Source organism: Labrus bergylta, chromosome 10 (assembly GCF_963930695.1).
Source record: "Labrus bergylta chromosome 10, fLabBer1.1, whole genome shotgun sequence".
NCBI classification, from domain to species: Eukaryota; Metazoa; Chordata; class Actinopteri; order Labriformes; family Labridae; genus Labrus; species Labrus bergylta.
In genome coordinates, this window is record NC_089204.1 from 22,777,155 (window position 1) to 22,797,346 (window position 20,192).

General features: G+C 38.3%; 4 protein-coding genes across 7 annotated transcripts in view; 2 read left to right on the top strand and 2 right to left on the bottom strand.

Moving 5' to 3' along the window:
- The window catches only part of rps24 (ribosomal protein S24), a 156,433-nt gene extending 153,468 nt beyond the window's left edge, over positions 1-2,965 (bottom strand). For all 4 annotated transcript variants that reach the window (XM_065959182.1, XM_065959181.1, XM_020630873.3 and 1 more), the window contains exons 1-4: positions 2,876-2,965; positions 1,480-1,545; positions 1,173-1,382; positions 516-629 (exon numbers count right to left, since the gene is read on the bottom strand). In XM_065959182.1, coding sequence (XP_065815254.1) covers positions 516-629; positions 1,173-1,382; positions 1,480-1,545; positions 2,876-2,878 — 393 coding nt within the window. In that variant the 5' untranslated portion in view covers positions 2,879-2,965. The remainder of the gene's footprint in view (positions 1-515; positions 630-1,172; positions 1,383-1,479; positions 1,546-2,875) is intronic.
- Positions 2,966-3,995: 1,030 nt separating this feature from the next.
- Positions 3,996-7,807, bottom strand: eif4ebp2 (eukaryotic translation initiation factor 4E binding protein 2). The gene is made up of 3 exons (XM_020630903.3): positions 7,488-7,807; positions 6,294-6,473; positions 3,996-6,115 (listed from the first exon to the last, which is right to left on the bottom strand). The coding sequence occupies exons 1-3, from the start codon at positions 7,618-7,620 to the stop codon at positions 6,084-6,086; spliced, it is 345 nt and encodes a 114-aa protein (XP_020486559.1). The 5' UTR covers positions 7,621-7,807; the 3' UTR covers positions 3,996-6,083.
- A 1,410-nt stretch (positions 7,808-9,217) lies between these two features.
- On the top strand, positions 9,218-13,810 carry ppa1b (inorganic pyrophosphatase 1b). The gene is made up of 11 exons (XM_020630902.3): positions 9,218-9,376; positions 10,780-10,844; positions 11,261-11,314; positions 11,789-11,908; positions 12,039-12,125; positions 12,246-12,372; positions 12,497-12,624; positions 12,812-12,897; positions 13,023-13,098; positions 13,211-13,250; positions 13,381-13,810. The coding sequence occupies exons 1-11, from the start codon at positions 9,316-9,318 to the stop codon at positions 13,410-13,412; spliced, it is 876 nt and encodes a 291-aa protein (XP_020486558.1). The 5' UTR covers positions 9,218-9,315; the 3' UTR covers positions 13,413-13,810.
- A 798-nt stretch (positions 13,811-14,608) lies between these two features.
- On the top strand, positions 14,609-19,329 carry sar1ab (secretion associated, Ras related GTPase 1Ab). Its single transcript, XM_020630920.3, has 7 exons — positions 14,609-14,827; positions 15,874-15,944; positions 16,686-16,805; positions 16,893-16,958; positions 17,040-17,143; positions 17,237-17,368; positions 18,189-19,329. Exons 2-7 carry the CDS (start codon positions 15,887-15,889, stop codon positions 18,303-18,305), a joined length of 597 nt encoding a protein of 198 aa, XP_020486576.1. The 5' UTR covers positions 14,609-14,827; positions 15,874-15,886; the 3' UTR covers positions 18,306-19,329.
- Positions 19,330-20,192: the final 863 nt, after the last annotated feature.

Below are 20,192 nucleotides of genomic sequence, written 5' to 3' on the forward strand. Positions count from 1 at the left end.
GAGTAGTATTAAAGGGATCTCTAGTGTGGGTGTAAACCAGTGGGTCAAACAGTCTCACATCCGATGCATCACGGATGCATCATGTACATCCAGAGGGAAATACATTTTTTTTTTACTCTCATATGGGTCAGGTGGGGGTGTAAAGGGAGGAGTTAGATAGTATCTATCGCTCCCAGATTATCTGCACACTGCAGTTAGTCTACTTATGAGCAACATTTACCTTCTACAGTTCCCGAAGAACATTTGATACGATACGGAAGATGACAAAGGAAATTGAAACAGTAAAAGAGTTGTGAAAAACAGATAGGCAAGGTAGGAAAATATTTGTGCAATGAAAATCAAAAACACAAAATTGAACGAGGCCTTTGCTTACTTTTCTGCTCCCATTGCTTAGATAAGGAATGACCATAAATCAATTCTAAATCACAATACTTATTTCAAATTTCTGCATCGATCAAAAAGAAATGGTTGGTGCAAATTGGCTTTGCAACCAGTACAGACAGTGGTCACAATACCTTCTTGCCAGCAGCGCCCACACTGGCCTTCTTGATGCCTCGTACTTTCTTCATTCTGTTCTTGCGTTCCTTGCGCTGTTTTCTTGAGGACTTCTTTTTCTCATAGAGACCGTGCTGAGGAAGAGAAAAGAGCGGTTCATTTCACCACATCAAACACAAAGTTACATTTCCCAATCATAACCTACTAAAGTTCTTAACACTTTCAAAATCACACCACTAACATGTATTGGGGGCCTGTGAGCAAGAATAATTCCTAGTCTTACAAAATATGCAACACTCACTTGTATATGTAAAAAAACACCTAATTACATGCCCTGACAAATGTTAGTGGCTAGGCCTTATAACTCAAAATTATAAAAAGGTGTTAGATAACCATCTCCACATGGATTGTAAAACACTTTTTAAATAACGTGACTTCATCATGTAGAGCATTTAGCAGCCCGCAGCAGGGAAAAACTAAAGCGCGCCTACAACCGATGAAATCTTTGCTGAATGGTTTCCCATCAAACTGTAGAACGTAAGACTTCTCAGTAGCTTATCGCGCTTTGATTTGTACAATGGATGAAAAACTAATGCTAAAACACCGATACACTCACTGTTTGTGAACTAGCAAATGGCAACATTCAGACAGAGACAAGACAAATGTGCATAACTCACCCTGGCCAGTCTGTGCTTGGGCTCGTTCTTCTTAGCGTAGTCTAAGGAGTCGTAGACCATGGCAAAGCCTGTTGTCTTGCCGCCACCAAACTGAGTCCTGAAGCCAAAGACGAATACTACATCAGGGGTGGTCTTGTACATCTTGGCAAGTTTTTCCCTGATTTCAGTCTTGGGGACTGTGGCCTTGCCGGGATGCAGGACATCGACGACCTACAAAGAGGAAAATAAAAGCGTGAATGTTGGCTGAAATTAAAACACGGGACAAAATAAACAACATTATGAACATATGAGGAGTTTAAGAGCTCACCATTTGCTTCCTCTGAAGCAGCCTGTTCGTCATGAACTTGCGTGTCCTGACTGTCACTGTGTCATTCTGAGGAGAAGATTGAAATAAGACAAGATAAACCTTTATTCATGTAGGTGTTCCAGCAGCCAGCATACATACACATCCCACCCATTTGTTCACTTCATTTGTCTGTCTACTCGCTGTTATATTGTATAGTTTCTGCTTGTCGCATGTCTACACTCATGCACTTTAACTTATGTCAATACTGTCCATCTACAACTCTGTTATTGCACATTTACATTCAATCTTCCATATTTAAGACTAGTAATGCTTAGTGAAATCCTGGTTGTATATATTCACATTCTTATTTTTGATATTTTATAGTGCTTATTTACTTTGTAGTTAATATTATATCGTGTTTAGATTTGCTAACATTGTGTGTTAACAGTGTGTTGGATAACCTGCTGCTGTAACGCCACAATTTCCCAGTTTGGGATCAACAAAGTAATTCTATCTATACAAAAAACATGAGCCCACAATACATAGCCAGGATAAAAAAAAAGTGGTATGGATGGTCCATGTGCATAAGTAGCTGTTTCTCAGATAACAGAAAACACTAGCTCTGCCAGAGAATAGTATGAAAGATAAATAAAGAATTATTATAACAAAAAAAGCAGTCAAGTGTGCAAAATACAGCTTGATATAAGCAGCTCAGGCTTAAGTTTAAAAGTTTAAATGTTTCTTGTCTTAACTTAAAAATAATATCCAACACATTCCATCATTTAAACAACTCATTCAGTCTTTTCTTCACAAACACTAACACTGAGAAACTGAAGCTACCAGCAGCATGCAGGCTGCAGCTAAACATCAACCTCATCTCTCAGCTTCTCTGACAAACTTCCTGATGATTAAAATCACGGGAAACGACCCATGCTTGATTGGATTGCACAACATTTCGTTTTCAGCCCTTTCAGAGCCGAGCAGCTCTTCTGTTATTGAACATGCTCGTTTGACTGTAAACGACGGCCTCACCGTGACTGTCACTGCCGTATTTGTTAGCATTAGCTGCTACAAAGTACACTATAAACCTACATTAATTAAAGTTAGCGAGTCAACAAGTATACAAGATACACATTTAGGTTTCTTAACAGCACTTAAACCAACAGTGGCTCTTATAGGAGACATAGTTTAAGAGGTAAATAGTGTTTAACGTCCTGATAGGACTCCAGTGAGGGAATCTTAGCAATCTGGATGTTGTCGTTTTATTTACTCCCAGATTGAAGTTGTACATCAATATTATCATTTTAATATAAAACACACACATATGATCACTTAACGGCCGTGAAATGCGTGTAAGCGAAAGGATGGCTTCGATGATGAACGGATTTTATTGATAATTTTTTGTCTCGACACTCACCATCTTGACGCCGGCCTCGCTCAGGTACGTAGAAAAGGAAGAAGGACCCGCAGGTGGCCGGATTAATGCCTGCAGAAAATTCAGTGGGGCGCGCACTTGTCTTGCCTGATGTAAAAAAGGTAAACGGAATTTCTTCTCGGCGAAGATTTTTATTTTTATTTTCTAGTAAATTATATATAAAGCGAATACACTATAGGTATTTATTTTATGTTTTGACTATAAAATATGTCCAGAAAATAAACGTATTCAGGCAGGCGTTCAACAAAATATTATTATTGAAGCTATCCGATCAATAAGACGGTAGAAATAATTAATAATTAAGACATTAATACTATTATAGACGTGGTAAATGTTAAAAGTAAAACTATTTAGGGTAAACAATCGACTATAATAATTACACTCTTGGGGGTACACTGACATCTTGCAGTCCCTTGTCCACAAGATGTCAGCCCTGCAACATCTTGAGAGTTATTGCTTAAATGTCTTAACACAACCTGGTCTATGATTTCAAAGTGTCAGTTTGATTTTTAGTTAAATCTATTTTATTTAGGATTTTTTTTTTTTTTCCATAATGAAGGAATTGATCCAGTTCATTTACAACACACATAACTTCAAGAGTAAATTTCAATCAATAAAATAAACAACCAATCTGCATGAACCACAGTTTGAGGACATTTGGACTAAGGGGCTGGTAACCATTGGTTTGGGATGCACACACTGCAGATGTTCTTTGGGAGCAAAAAAAGTGTGTTCACTGTGGAAGAGATGGGCCTATCTTGTGTTTATCTACCTAAATGCCAATTTCATGCAATAAGACAGACTATCAGCAGTTATACCTGCCTGACAAAAAGAGTATAAAGAATTATTGGGTGCAATAATACATTATGTGTCCAAAGAGGTTCTAGGATATTTTTAGTTTCATTATCTGTTATTGCAATGTGTCATTCCAGATGTGGAAAGAGGGATTGAGTTTTTCTTACACATAAATTACTATGAGTGTTATTAAGGTGAACAGACGGGAGAGACTTCATTGTTCCAGTCCTGTTTTGTTGTTTTGTAATCGCCAAATTTGCTTAAACAAAATCCAGCAAAACAAAGAACAAAAAAACATAACACCTCATTTTATTTGTTACGGAACTTTATTGATCTTGCAGCAACAATGTCCAGTGGCATTGCAGTTTCATTTGAAGTTATTCAAAATCAGAACAGAACGTTACAGTCATTTTTATTTCAAATCTCCTTCAGCAAACAATGTTAAGCCCTCATTGTCAAACCAAACAGATTTGAAATTCTGAATTATGATGCCAGATACAAAGAGTTTTACCGCTTTAAAATGTGCAATGCAAAATGGGTTCAAAACAAATCCCTCAAAGTGTTGGTCAGCAAACATGACCATGAATGACAGAGCCAAAAAGAGAAAAAGGAAAATCTTCGATAGACATCAATCCAGCCATTCAGTGAGTTCAGCCATACAACTGAAAAACAGGACATTCGTGGAGATTTATTTGCCCAGCTGCATCTGGTGTATATCAGTATAATAATCAGGCAGGACTATCATTGTCGTGTAAAAAACTCCCAACATATTGTTGGGATTGCAGGAACATGTGGCCACATTGCCATCTGAACTGAAAAATCAAAACATGAGATTTACATCATCAAACTTCAAACTTCGCAGCTGCTGTCTGAAGAAATGAATTAGGTCAAAAAATTGTTTTGTTCAATTGCTGATTACAACGTTACCTGTTCAATGTTACAGTGAAAAAATAAAAATCTGTTTGAAAGTACAAATTGACGACAAGGAACCAATTCTTACACTGCATTGATGTGAAGTAAGGCATGGGTAGGCATGACACATGAACTATAAAGGATACATGAAGGACACTGGGGACAGATGTGTAGATCATGGACAGCATCTGTCAAACATCATGCAAACAATGTCTTCCAAACTCCTTGACATTTAAAATAAATGCTTGACAGTGCTTGTACCCAAACCAATACCCTCAATACTGAAAAACTGTATTCAAAAATAAAATGCATATAAAACATCTGGATCATTTCAGTTCACCCAGAAAATGAGCATCGGACTATAAACCATTTCCACAATATTCTAAATGCTCTGAATATTTAAAAACACCCGGCAGATGTGGCAAAGTTTCAAATGAATTCATGTTGGAATTATGAAAACTAATCTCTTGCCTAAAACAAAAGTAACCCTCAAATCTGAAAGAAAGCGTAGAAACTCTTTGTGGCAGGAGAGAAAGGTTTAAAAAGATTCATTACAAGGTCACATTTGAGCTTGATTGTGTGTCTTGATACTGTTATTCTATAATGAAGGGTTACGGTTAGGGGGGGTTACCTACCCGAAGTATTTCTGTAACTGATACGCTTGTTTCAGATTTACAATGAGCTTATTTTTTGGGGGGGGAAATAGAAACTTTTGATTATTACAAAGCAATCAAAACCGCAGCCTTAAGTTCGTTCATAAGAAAAGTTTACCCCTGAAAACTGAAAACTGTGTTGGTAAAGGATTCTTACATCTTGGAATGGCATGAAAACGTCACCTTTTTGCTAAATAAACACAACACAGCATCCCTTTACAGACCATCACAGGAAACCAAACAGACCAAACAACCAATATTAGATTGTGGAGCTTTTCAAGTAGTTCCAAAAAAAACTAAATCACTTAAAGAAACATGCTCACAAGGGTCTTCCAAACCAAAGACTGTGATGAATATCAAAGCTTTTGAGTGATTCTAAGGCCAGGTCCTAAAATTGCCACTTATTCCACACAGTGTCCCTTAATTATTATGGAATATTATCGGATGTACAGTGTGCTCTGTTTATAATCTTGATTTGCAGAAAGCTGTATGAGCACTGCAATCTACCAAATGGACAATCTGTCTGGGTAATCAATGTTCAGGGCCAGCTCCCTGCTGTGTGGTAGTGACTCTTAAGCATGGAAACCAATACAAATAAACCTAGCTTCCAGGGCCACGCAGAGTTTAACCTGTATGTATGATGTACTGAATCCCCGAAGTATACACACACACACACACTCACACACACTCACATACATTACATCCAGCAGCGAGACAGAGAGCTAAAGAAGATGGCTGCCATGAGGGCTCACAACATTGGTTTCTACAAGCCAAGCCTCTGGCAAGTGTAATGCCAGGTCATTTTCTTCTGTTGGTGGCGTTCCAATTAGTTAGATGTCCATTTCAAACTGGGCATCATCACCTTTAAAACAAAAGAAAAAAACATGAACAAGTTGTTGAGACAAGTATGGAAAATGCTGCGTTGTTTTTTTTTATAACTACGGTGGACTTCAAATCAGATTATCACACTACAACAACAAAATAGGAAACACTTGCTTCCTTACATAAACAAGTTACTTCTCCCCTTCTGTAAATCTTACCAGTTGCAGGCTTGCCATCACGGTTGTTGATGTGGTTGTTGGTTTCGTTCTTCTTGTTCTCGCTCAGGACATGTTGGCTGGTCACCCCGGGGATGACAGGCAGGTGAGCAGGGGGAGTCTGGGCGATGGGAGAATTACGCCTGTCCAGCAGGAACTTACGGTCATAGATGATCCGGGTTCCTGCAACAGCCCACGTGTTAAGTTCTTGTCAGTTGCGTTTCTCAAGACATTTAAGTGGTGTCAAATGTTTGTGAGTTCAAAGACAGACTTGGATTAAAGCCCTCCTCTCTTGCTACAAATCATCTCAAGTTAAACACTTAATGTGGTTGTACACCCTCCGGCAACTCGCCATGTTTTAGTTTGCAATAATCAGTGTCTCCAAAAAAAGATACTGTGGCCAGGGAGGTACACTGTGTATGCCAGGGGTGGGCAACTGGCGGGCCGGGGCCCACATGCGGCCCCCATCAACCCCCAACGTGGCCCTCAGGTCAATTTTTACACATCAGCTAATCGGAAACATGACAAAATCTGCCATGAAATCATGAAAACCAGAAATATGTCCATAATAATATTTGATCACTGGTATACGTTGAGTTAAATGTGAGACATAATCGACTGTAATCATTCTTGTATTCTACAATTTGGCCCTCTGGCAGTGAGAATTAAATGAATGTGGCCCCTTGCTGTGACCAAAGTTGCCCATCCCTGGTGTATGCTAGTTGTTATAAAATACCTTCAAACCTAACAACAACTTAGGTGGCCCTACAATCATTTAAATATATATAATATATATATATATATATTTTGATGAGAGGTCCACCTATGATGTTTTGTGTAAAAGAATTGATCTCTTCATCATCTGATTGTACCTCATTTTTTTAAACAAAAAAAAAAAGGTAGCTGTAGTTTGTCTCTATTTCAAACAATGTGATACATATATGATGTCATATTATTTATCTATTTATTTAATAGGTCTCAAAATCTCTGCGCTGTATATAAGCCAATCAAACCGCAGCCAGACATTGTGGGGGCGGGGCTTAGCTTTGTTTTTGTTTTGATCAGGATGACAAGGCAGCTCGAGCCAGTGAAATGATGGGCAGTAAGGGGTTCGGCAAGAGCTAAAACAGCGCAGTTGTCTAAATATACTCGAATTTATGAAGTAAGGTGTCAAAGTAGAGATATATATCCCCTTACCTCCGGGAGTGGTAGAAAATAAAGTGCCTCCAGGGGTGGTACAGTAGTCATGAGGTAGCTGCGTTGTGTCGTTGATCAACACCGTCCTGGTCGGGATGGCCCTGCTCTCGCTCAGCTGACGAATGGTAGACATCTTCAGCGCCGATTCGGTGACAGATTCAGCAGCTACAGATAAATGGGGGTGTTGAGATCCCGACGGACGGTGGAAACCTGGGCCGTTCCCCTCTCTCTTATAGCTTCCCTAAAGCTTTCTTGTCTCTCCTTTCGTCCTCCCAGCCGTCAGCACCGTCCCCTCTCTCGCAAAGGCAGGAAGCACGACCCGCTGCGCCGGGATGTGACGTCCAGGGGGAGCCAGGAAACAGCCAATGGTGCATCAGCTTGCCCCACAGCCTTGTTTTTTATAATATTCACTTTGGAAAACATTTATGTTTTGTCTTTTTTTTCCTCCTTTAAAAAAAAACTCCACAGGCAGTTAAAATTCGAGCCTGAACCATATAACATATTGAAATATGATCAAATTTAGATGGTTAGAAAACACTGACTTCTTGTCCACCAACACTGAAAAAAGATACTAAGAACATGTACTATTTAAAGTGCTTTCCTGTATTTTCACTGTGTTTGAAGCAAAGCAAACAGATGTTAACATTAATGTACAATATACAGTTTATTGTACAGTATATAGAGCTTTATATTGCACAAGCACAGTTCACCTCCCCAAAAGGCACGATGGTGTCTGACTCACTGTCAAAAAAGCTTAAGGCCCAATCAAAGCGTCACTACATATCATCCAGCAGTCTGATGACTGATTGGCATGAGCTAATGCAAATTTAGAAGGAGGCAGAGGGGGCAGAAAAGACTTGTCTTTATGAGTGACAACTGGCTACTGATAGCTATCTGCCCACAAAGCTTTCTTATTTTGAATGACTAGATTCGAAATATAGGCAAGATATTCTGATTCTTCTTTGTAGAAGTTGAATTATTTTGCTAGCACATGTTTAGAATTGGAGTTGACTACCCTAACAAGCAAGTAGGACCACTCTAGTTACCTTACAATGGATAGGGGTAATGATTCACGTGGAAACATTTTTATACTCATCAAAATCGTGGCTAATACATTACAACAATTAAAATTGACAGGCATTCACCTGAAGATGGAAAAGTAGCTGAGATGGGGATACCTTTTCACAGTCGTAGGTTACAATGTGCAATTGATGACAGTAAAAAATGGTAGCTTTACTTAATAATCAAAGAAAAACGTAAATTACAGATAAAACCTTTGGTCAAGTTAATGTACTATAAAGGGTTCAATAATTAATTCAGTGGCATTTACATCTTTATCTGTAATCGAACCTGATATTTTATTACATGACTATATTTTGTTCCAGTAAAGAATATAAGTGACAAAGTTACTATGAAACAACTGTAGTGGAAAAAACTACAATTGTGAAATGTAGTTTTAATTTTAGAAGAGTAAAGGTGTAAAAGAATCAGTGAGGCGAAGCACGGCGACTTTATAAAGCACATTTCCCCAACAACGTAGCACATTTCAACAAGTAGGTCAGTCAGCTAGGTAAAGGAAAGGTGGACAGGGCAGCTCGAAATTGCACAAAGGTAACTTTCACATTTGTTTTCTACAAGGCTACACTCGCACTTGAACTACGAGTTTCATTGGTCATAATTCCGACCGCCCTAAACGCACCAGAAAAGTGCGCATGCGCTGTGCCCTCTTGCCTACAGTACTACCGAGTACTACCCCAGTGGTTTCTTCCGCCGCCGCCGCCATCCTCCATCCGACACCTAGAAAGCAACACAACCCTTCATCTAAAACATGAGCTACACAGTGGAAGAGAGGGGGAACCCGAACTCCCTGAGCTACCGCCTGTTCTTCAGTAAGTAGAAACGAAGTGCGCATGTCAAAGTTTCCTTATTGTTTGCTTCTTTTCAGGCTTTCCGTAAACCACTCACACCACATAGACAGGCCAGCTGCAACTTCCCACGTGTCACCTATTCATTCATTCTCTTTGGGTTGTTTTATTAAATCAGTAGCATATTTCACACGTGTGTTTTTGAATCTGTAAGTTTGCCTTCACATCGCTTCTCATCCGGGTAATTGTAATGGCTTGGTGTGAACTATTTTTACGTGCGCCAACCAGTTTTGCCGGTTTTGATGAGTACCGCAGGTCCTGGAGGGATGATTGGATTTCTGACATGTAATAAATACTCCAACACTCTTGCCTGATTTTGATGAAGAAACTTTTTTATGTCGGGTAATATTGCAAAGGGCTTGACCACGTCACCTAACATAAAACAATAAAAGCTTGTTGTCGGTGGGACTACGCCCTCTGTGTTCATAATATGTGAATAACCCACAGACTGGATTTTTTTTTTTTTTTTAAATCCTTATGAATGTCAGGTCTTCTGAAGCTCTCTCATAGTTTAGGGTCATACTTTGATGGTTTTTGAAAGATGCACCCAAGTCAAGTCTCAAGTCAGTCAGTGACAAGTCCTCATCTCTGAATGCACACAATACTCCTTAAAACTTACACTTGTTTATTGTTTTTTTTTCTCCAATAATTATGCCATTCAAAGTGCTTCAAAATATTGGAACAGCACATCCAAAAGTGTCCAGATTGAAATAGATGTTTAAAATATATGAAACGGCAAAAAAAAAAAGAAAGAAAGAAAAGACAGTGAAATGTTCAAAGTCACTAAAGGTCAACACAAGAGGTATACAATTGAAAACTTATCATTAAAGCTGTAAAACTAAGGAGATTAATGACGTGGCTCCTTAGATAAAAGACAGACTCAAATTGTGCATAGAAAGTTTTGCTTTCAAAATGACAACAGAGTCGGAGTGTCTTCGATCCTCACGGGGCCAATGTGGATAAATTCAGACCCCCTCTATGCTTCATGGTAGAATAAAGAATAAAAATTCTGATGAAGCAGGAGTAAGGACTCTAAGCATTTGCTGCTGCATCAAGCAGGGCAGAAGTTTATGATTGGTCCTGGCAGCTAAACTTGCACTCTCAGCTCTGTTAGGTTCACTGTCAATTTCTACCATCTGCCAAAAAACTTACCACATTTATTTTCTCTTTTTTTTTGGACAACTTAAGCCTGAAATCAAAGGAAGCCATTATGAAAATCTGTGTACTCCCTTGGCAATCCACCAAACATGATGATGACATAATACTTGTCCTTGTGCAGGACACAGAGTTTTTTAATAGACTCACAGACATATGATACTTTATCTTTCTGTTATACTCATTACCTGTTTAATCCGACTGTGTTACAGAAAATGCTGAAGGAAAGTACATCTCACCATTCCATGACATACCAATCTATGCTGACGAGAGCAAGGTAAGATAGCACCTGTCACCTTTACCCCAGTAAATATGTGTACCCTACAAATCTACCTACATGTTGAATGACACCTGCAGTGCTGCCGTGGATACAGAGTTTACTTCAACTTCAGTTTTATCAATCACAGACATGTAGCTATTTTCAGTAATGATTTCCAAAATGTGCAGTGTCACAGTCTGTTTGCAAAAGGCAACGGCCTTTACTCTGTATTTTCTCCATGCTGTGTCAATATGGCCTGTGATTGCAGAAGATCATCTATTATCCTGTCTCTGTGAAATGAAACAATTAATCCTATTTGTGGAAAGTGTGTGACCAAAGTGGAATCAAGGATTTTGTCAGCATGGGTTTTTAAATTGTCAACTTAAGTCACTTGATCATTTAAGGTAATTGTGTCTGATTCTTGTCTCTTACAGGACATCTTTCACATGGTTGTTGAAGTGCCAAGATGGACAAATGCAAAGATGGAGGTATAAAGTCTTTAACACTCTTCCTTATTGTTCTCTTTTGCCTGTGGTTTTTTAATAATAAAGTACTCTCTGCCACATGAGTTCATGTTTGTGTGTGTTGACCCCAGGAGGAGTAGTTCCTGTCATGATGTGGAGATAAATAAAATCTTTAACTAAAACAAATCAAATTAAAGAGATGCATTTTTAGCGGGGCCACAATGTACTTATCAGTTCATCCAGCAGCTTGTGAATCATTTCATGAAGAGAACATGAACATGAAATCTGTAAGCTGACGTTTAATCAAGATCTTATATTGTGAATAACTATTTTTAGACTTTCAGAGTTAAAAAAATGGAAACGAAGTCGTACAAATCATTTTAATTGTATTTCGACTTGAACGGTTTCCTTTGCTACAGAGAAACACACATTTTATTTTAAAACCAGTTGGATTACTTATTTCTCACATTTGACAACAAGGATATCTTTTATTTTCAGATTGCTACAAAAGATCTCTTGAACCCAATAAAGCAAGATGTGAAGAAAGAGAAACTGCGATATGTTGCCAACGTCTTCCCACATAAAGGCTACATATGGAACTATGGAGCCATTCCTCAGGTACGCTTTTTGTTTGAATGATATCAGTTACTCCTGTGACGGTGTGAGACCAATCCTGCAGAGCTTATTGAAATAGACAGCGGCATAATGCTTTTACTAGATTCTTCTAGCATGTTCTTCTATATTTCAGACATGGGAAGATCCTGCACACAAAGACGGAGACACTGGCTGCTGTGGCGACAACGACCCCATCGACGTCTGTGAAATCGGCAGTAAGGTACAGCACTGACAACCCTGTTTGCCTGTCTTCCTGTACAAGCCTAATGACAATCAAAAAATCAGTATGATACTGCTTACGATAACAGAAGTGAACGGCCTGCTGAAATGTCCTGTGTAGGTGTGTTCCCGTGGCGAGGTAATCAAAGTGAAAGTGCTCGGGATCCTGGCCATGATCGATGAGGGTGAGACTGATTGGAAAGTGATTGCAATCAACGTAGAGGACCCTGAAGCCAAAGACTTGAACAGTAAGCACCTGGATTTATTCAAGCCCCGGTCCCCCCCCCCCCCCAATCGTTTTGCCTGAGTTTTTGGTCACTCATTATCTGAGTTACTGAACTTGTTTTCCTTCATGTTTTAATCTGTTATCAGACATCAGTGATGTTCGGCGTCTGAAACCTGGTTATCTGGAGACCACGGTGGACTGGTTCAAGAGGTACAAGGTGCCAGATGGGAAACCAGAAAACCGCTTTGCTTTCAACGAGGAGTTCAAAGACAAGGTGTCAACCTACACATTTTGCTGATTCATTGTTTTTAATGTTGATGCTTTTCTGCCTTGTTAAAATGTCTACTCTGTGTTTGTGCCGTGTTCATACTTCAAACAGATGAATAATATATATTATGTCATTTGACAGACATACAAGTCCCTGCAAATTGTAGTGAAAACTTTTCCTCCTTATTTTTCAGGACTTTGCCATTGAAGTAATCAAGAGCACCAACAACTTCTGGAAAGCCCTCATTTCCCAGCAGACCAGTGCTGGTAAACTGCTCTGGTAAACACTGTTCTTTCTCTTAAGAGGCTACATCTAAACATACCGTTGTTTTTGGAAATGTGCACACTAAACTGTATGCATTCATGGCATCTTGGTTATAAATGACTATTTATCTCGCAACACAGCAAAAACACGTGTGTCTCGGAGAGCGACAGCCCGTACTGCTGCTCTGTGGATGAGGCTAAAGCCGCTGTCAATGAAGTAAGATTTCATTCATTCCTTTTTGCAACAAAAAAGACTTCTAAGAGTTTTAGGTTGGACTTAATTTCTCCATGATTATTCTAACATAACTAATGTTTCATTCTGTTTTTAGACATGTCCTTGTGGAAAAGCAGAACCTATCCCCTCATCAGGTAGAGTTTCTAAAAAGATTGCTGTAAAAACAAAAGTCCAGTTTATTCAATATCTTCTAAACTTGATCAGATTGATGTGAATCTGATACCTATTTGTTTATTGTATTGTGTTTTGTTGTTTTTTTTGCAGTTGATCAATGGTTCTACTACGAGAGGAAATAAATGCGGAGCTGTTTGGATTGGAGCAGAGTGAAAGGATCATCAATTAAAGGAATACTTAGAATAGATTGTCTTACTCTAGGAACCAATAGGGTGAAGGGATGGGATATGGATGGTGAGGCTTGGGTCAGCTGTTTCCCTGTAGACAAAGAGAAAGTGGTTAGATAGTGTAGCAAAAGAAAAAAAAAGTAAAATGTCTCATGTATTGACCAACGAAATTCACTTATTTAACAAGGATCTTGGAGATTTGCATTCATGAATGACATACAGGTACAAATAGAAATGCCTTATATAAGATGCTGAACTCCTTTAAAAGATCTTCTTGAGTTAAATTATTGTCAATGTGTAAAATGCCCCCCCGCTTTTCCAGCACTGTAAAATAAAACAATTGCATAAAACTGCTCTAGATTCTAAATACATTCATCTGTTGCTTCCAAGACTTCAAGTCTAATGAAAACATCTGTTAGTGTGAGAGTTGTCAGCAATATTTTCTTTACATTCTTAACAGATGTCTGTGGTCTATATTTCTCTCATTGTTACAAGGCTGCCCCCTAGTGTCCAGTCCCTTACAATTCCTGTCTTCTGCATTTTTTATGGTGACATGGACGTTACCTTTATGTCAGGTAATTCTGTTGCATTGAGTCTCATTATACAGTTCTGGGAGGTAGAATCAAAGTTTAGATGCAAAAGAAAAAAGGCAAATCTGATTCAAGGTTTTGTTACAGCATTTATCTAGATTTGTAATTTTAGAACAAAGGTTTTAATTTCGGAAGATTTAAAATTGTGAATGAAACTAGATCAAAACATTTTCAATGAAATTAAGTCTTGGATTCATCCATTCAAAATAAATTGACATTGAAGTTCAACTTTAGTTCTTATACTAGTTACTGTATAGAAAAACAAGTAGAAGTACTTGAATCAGATTTACTTAATTAATCCTTTAAGGGAATAATTATAATATAACACTTATAATTGCATTAGAGATTGAATTAAATTAAACGTCCATATAAGAAATAGGCCATAAACAATAGGTAAATACGATTAAATATACAACACAAAGAAATACGAATAACAGTAACAAAGCGCAGAGTTACCGAGGTGAAGAGGTGAAGAACGAAATAAAACATAAAAGGGGTAAATAGTTGCACTTTTGCAAACGCACACCTGAATGATTAATTGTGATGTAAATTTTAAAAAAATAGCGAGATTCTGTGTATGTCGACAAGCTTTTTTGTGTTTTGTTAATCAAACAAGTTAAATGGAAAAAACTAAGAACGAGATATCGTCGCCCCTCTTGCGCTGTAATCTAGTGACGTAGTTCCGGTTAACTGTCAAACTTGTGGGCTTCATGTCAGTCGACGGGACAGGCTTGGACCAAAAACCAGCGGCCGGCCAGCTTATTTTATCGGCAGTCCAAGGTAACACCCGAATTAAATATACCACTGACTATTTTTCAGTCACTACATCCATATTAATTCCTGTTAATTACTTTTTGAAACACTTTTCAGACGTCACTGAGCAACGTTCAGACCTCTTCGAGCTGTTTTATTGTTTACTAACTCGTCATTGTTTACGCTGTGCCAGGTGATGTCTAGCTACTTGTGTGAAGCCGATCCGAGGCAGAAATGATGAAATAAATCACTGAAACCATCTTTTCTGAGGAGTAGGCGTTCATTTAACGGTCTGTGAGGTTTTTAGGTGTTGTATATGGATATTTGTAGGGGAGATATGCATAACAACCTGCTGCTATTTATGGCATAACGCTTGTCAGGGTTGCCTCAGTGGAACAAGCCCCTTATGTTATAGTTTTGTGTCAAATGACGTGGTAATTAAATGCTCTACTTTATGAATGGCGTTTGCTGTTTACAGATTTACTCAGTTTAATAAAGTAATCAACAATTGTGTAATTTCCAGACGCTTTGGTCACTGTGGCCTCACATCAACAAGCACATCAAGTCCCATATAGAGTGACAGGTGTGTGTGTGTGTGTGTGTGTGTCTGAGGGAGTGAGAGAGGAAAGCATGAGGGGACTGCCTAGATCAAGTGTCCTTGGCACAACCTGTCATAAAAATAGTCAGAGGAAGATCAGTGAGACAGTTCTCCAGACAAACTAACATCTGAAGCCCGTCTGTTGCTCAGTTTGCCTTCCTTCCCTTTCTTACTTTAAACCTTGTGTGATTACACACAGCTTACACATACCAGCAGAGTAATCCAGGGTCAGGAATAACCATTAACAATGAGCTTCAGTGCACGATTCTGCAACACAACCATGTCCTTTTGCAACAGTATATGAAATGAATTGCGGAAAATGTGCTTTGATGTTATTATTTGGTGTAAGACTGGAGAACAGGCGTCGACTTTAACGTAACCTCATCACTGAGAGGTTCCTTAGGTGTCTTTTGCTGCGTTCTTCTTTATTATGGCAAATCAGTAAATCATCTCGTTATTATAATCTGTATTACAGGTTGACAAGAGAAATGTCTTTTATATTTGATTGGATCTACCGTGGCTTCAGCAGTGTCTTGCAACTATTAGGTAAAGTATTGCACTTGATTTACTTGCATGAAAATATGTCAAATGCTCTGACAAGATAAGGCTGGCAAAACTGCCTAACATGACAGACCAATGTGACAAAAATAAAAAAGCGTCAGCAGCTAATGAACCACACACTGGGTCTATACATGCATGCATACGGTCTTGTTGGATAGGAAGCTTCTCAAGGTGTCTTTCGAAAGTGTGAGAAACATTTTTAGGCAGTAGGTATTTGAAAAAAAAGATATTCCATTCTGAATTACTGTTTGTGCTTTTGTTCGTAGAGGTAAAGGAAACTAGGGAAGTACAGAGAAAATGTCTTGCATTAAAAAATACAGTGTATGAAAAGAATACAGTGCGTTTGAATCAGTAGATCGGTATGACTCAAAAAAAGGCTGTTTGTAAACTCTAAATGTACACTTGATAACAAAGGTTATTTGTAAACTCTAAATGTACACTTGATAACAAAGGTTATTTGGAGTCATCAGAAATGTACTTTTGTTTTGTTTATTTAATTATTTTTCACATGTTTTTTGACAAACTTCTAAAACAAGATACCAATAAATGATAAATACCACAAACATCTTGTGTATGTCATCATGTAAACAGGGTTCCTGAGGATGATGAACAGACTATTTGTAATTACAGCTGATCTCCTGCTCTTATTAAAGACTCAGAAACAAAATAGAAGTTTATATGGAGTTTTATGAAATTATCATCTGCTGGTTTTCTATTTATCATCAGGGTTGTACAAGAAGACGGGCAAGCTAGTGTTCCTGGGTCTGGACAATGCTGGAAAGACAACGCTCCTGCACATGCTCAGAGATGACCGGCTCGGACAGCACGTGCCAACGCTACATCCAAGTACAGCCGGCGATTTCACATTGTCAGTTTTAAGCAATACGCCTTGTGTGTTTATCTAAAGTCAGGGCTTCTCTCCTCTGTCCTCAGCATCTGAGGAATTGTCCATAGCTGGAATGACCTTTACGACATTTGACCTTGGAGGTCACACACAAGGTGAGATAAGGAGGATATCATTTTGATGCACTTTCAGCTACTACTTGTTTAGAAAATGTTGAGATTGTTTTTCTCTCGCAGCACGGAGGATCTGGAAGAACTACCTCCCAGCCATAAACGGTATCGTCTACATGGTGGACTGTGCTGATCACGAGCGACTAGCAGAGGCTAAAGTTGAACTTGATGTGAGTTCCTACATTTCCTTCTTGTATATTAAAACACGGATTAAAGGTTTGATATAAATGATGGTCTCTCTATATGACACTTCCTGTCTGCAGGCCCTGCTAACAGATGATACCATCTCAAACGTGCCAGTTCTCATCCTGGGAAATAAGATAGACCGCCCTGAGGCCATCAGTGAAGATGCACTCAGAGGAATGTTTGGTCTTCATGGACATACAACTGGAAAGGTAATGATAATATGCTGATTGGTTGTTTGGTCAACATTTAAAAATATATAATAATTTCATATATATTTCTCAATTTATGTATATATTTCTTTATTTGTGAGATAGCATGACAACCAGAACTGACCGTGAGACAATGGACAGTCAAATAGTCAATAACATAAAACATTTTGAGTTAAATATGTGAATGTAAAATATCATTCTGGATCAGGTTAGTGTGGATGTGAGAATGAAAGACATTTTTCATTTTTTTTATTTGTGGGTCACTTTTGGATTCATATGTATGTTGTAAAATAACACATTTTCCCTTTCTCTGTTTTACTCAAAGACATTTTCACTGAATTATAAAAAAAATGAGCTTCATAAATGTGTCAAGGTCAGACCTACCTTCCTTTCAACAGGGAAGAAAAATGTGTTTTTACCCACTGTTGCTTCCAGATAATTAAAAACTGTGTGTTTCTTTTACAACACGCAAATCTGGCTTGCCAAGGGCAATCATAACTGTGAATGAAATACTGTGACAGTGGGGGGGCAATACCTGCTTTGTGCAAAATGTTCTTCATTAGTGTAAATCTTGTTAACCGCCTTCTGTTTCTCTGCAAAAAACAAGAAGCGTGCGGCAGAAAGCAGGATGCAAAAGTGACAGTGAATCATTGAGTCTGACCAGAGCTCTACAGAAAATACACTAAGTCCTTAAAGTACAATAAATAGAATCACATACTGTTCATACATTTGTATCTACTGTGAGTGGAAATCAAATGTTTTGATAGGGATTCAAATGTATGTCTTTGTTTTTTAATGTCCTTTTTTTGTTTCCTCTCAGGGCAACGTGTCACTGAAGGAGCTGAATTTGAGGCCAATGGAGGTTTTCATGTGCAGCGTGCTGAAGAGACAAGGATATGGAGACGGTTTCCGCTGGCTCTCCCAGTATATTGACTGATCTGAGCACACAGAGACAAGTTCCACACAAAACTACCTGCTGTTGAGATATATTTGATCACACATGCTGTATACAGGACTATTTAGTGGTAGTAGTTAGAAGGTTTTACAAGAAGTGTTTTGTGTTACACTGTGTTCTGCATCAAAGATGGAGTTATGAAATCAAAGATTGAGTTATGAAAGTATCAGTTTATTCAACTCAGTTTGAAAGAAGAATAATCTTCATGCTGTAGTTTCTACATTAACTTGAAGCCCTTTGGAGAATTCAGTCTGCCATATAGAACATTTCATCGCTGTGAACCAGTTTCTGACCCCAGGTTTATTTTTAGCTGCTGGTGTAGACTTTCAGTGAAGGTCAGTTTGGTTCTCATTCTGTGCTTGGAGTTCCTCTTCCTTGATTGAGGATTATGTGTTGGCACAGATAAAACATTACATCTTATTACATGCTATTTCTCTCCAGCTAATGGGGATCCCATTGTAGCATCTTTTTGTTTCTTCAAACTTCTGAATAATGTTTTTGGAAAGTGCTGCAGAGAGTTGGTGCCAATTACATGAATGTGACCACAAGTGCATTAACTGACATTTTGCTGTAGGGGAGTTGTATTTAAGCACAAACTAGTGTTACATTATTGCAGTGAATGTTAACTGTATAAGCACAGCTATAGGTGGTGTAAAAAAAACTTGTCCAGAGTGAGAATGCCAAACTCCTCGTTTTTTTTAAATGGTTAATTGCTGTGAGATAACTTGAGTACTTTGTGATTAGTATAGCTGCTCAAAGGTGCAGTGATATTATGAGAGTACTCTGGTGGTACTTAAATGTATGGCAATAAAAAACATAGATTAACCTCTTACAATCTTTTTGTATATAAGCTCTTATTTATATTTTGCAATAAAAAAAATTGGTTTGCCTTATGTAATATCAAGCATTATGCTCTGAAGAGATATATCTGTTACAAAAGGTTGGTCATGTTGTTATAAAACGTGTGAAGTTTGAGCGAAATAAATATTTTTGACAATCCTTTAAATCCATCTTGTTGGATTTTTTTCTTTTTATTAGGTTGTTTTGGTTATTATTGTGTTATTTTAAATGGTTTCCACATCTAATAAGAAACATTACGTAACCATAATAGTTTAACTGAAATATATTATCATTATCAGTTGATAAATAAGACATGATACTTAGATTTACTGTCTCCTTCTTTCCCCCCTTGAAGTTGTAGAGAGTTGAGTCAGACTTGGGGGGGGGGGGGGGGGGGCTGGGTACACAGGGCCCTTGTATAGTAAAGGTTTAAAAAGCTAAAATAATGATAACCATCAATGCGGGTGGGGGTCAATTAAGAATACCTGTGCAATATAGGGCACATGGTTTTGTGAAACACCGCTGGTTGTACACATTATACCCATTAAAAAAACCTGAGTAACAATCAACAACATCAACAAAAACGTCTGCAGGACATAATAAGTTATTTTTTGGTAGATATACAAAGTGCATTCCTTTGATTTTATGACCTTCAGTACTAACTTCAAATGTGTTTGTTGCACTGAAAAATACATAGTTTACAGGCAACCATTAAACATTGACAATACTTTCTTGCCAAAAAAAAAGTTTTACACACCCCTGTTAAATACCGTAGGTGAGCTGGCTCCTTTTAAAGAGTTTATTATTTTATTTGTTTATTATTATATTCATATTCCCAGAAAATGTAACACTTATTTAAACGCCAAAGGTGCATAGTGAAGCCTCTGAACTAAAGCAGGCTACTGAGGTTTAGTCCCGCCTCCTTGTCCCTCCGCATTGGTTCATTCTGACCAATCACATCAATCGGTCTGCTCTGGCACGTTTGCTCGTGCACCAATGAGACTCAACCAGGAAGTTAGACGACAACCC

Excerpts from the sequence above, each read along its gene's own strand:
- ppa1b (XM_020630902.3), top strand. The coding sequence starts at position 9,316 with ATGAGCTACACAGTGGAAGAGAGGGGGAACCCGAACTCCCTGAGCTAC. Across the intron at positions 11,909-12,038 it reads ACTATGGAGCCATTCCTCAG|ACATGGGAAGATCCTGCACA; the intron begins GTACGCTTTTTG and ends TCTATATTTCAG. Across the intron at positions 13,251-13,380 it reads AGAACCTATCCCCTCATCAG|TTGATCAATGGTTCTACTAC; the intron begins GTAGAGTTTCTA and ends TTTTTTTTGCAG.
- sar1ab (XM_020630920.3), top strand. The coding sequence starts at position 15,887 with ATGTCTTTTATATTTGATTGGATCTACCGTGGCTTCAGCAGTGTCTTG. Across the intron at positions 16,806-16,892 it reads CGTGCCAACGCTACATCCAA|CATCTGAGGAATTGTCCATA; the intron begins GTACAGCCGGCG and ends CTCTGTCCTCAG. Across the intron at positions 17,144-17,236 it reads AGGCTAAAGTTGAACTTGAT|GCCCTGCTAACAGATGATAC; the intron begins GTGAGTTCCTAC and ends TCCTGTCTGCAG.
- eif4ebp2 (XM_020630903.3), bottom strand. The coding sequence starts at position 7,620 with ATGTCTACCATTCGTCAGCTGAGCGAGAGCAGGGCCATCCCGACCAGG. Across the intron at positions 6,474-7,487 it reads ATTTTCTACCACTCCCGGAG|GAACCCGGATCATCTATGAC; the intron begins GTAAGGGGATAT and ends GGGCTGTTGCAG. Across the intron at positions 6,116-6,293 it reads TGATGGCAAGCCTGCAACTG|GTGATGATGCCCAGTTTGAA; the intron begins GTAAGATTTACA and ends TTTGTTTTAAAG.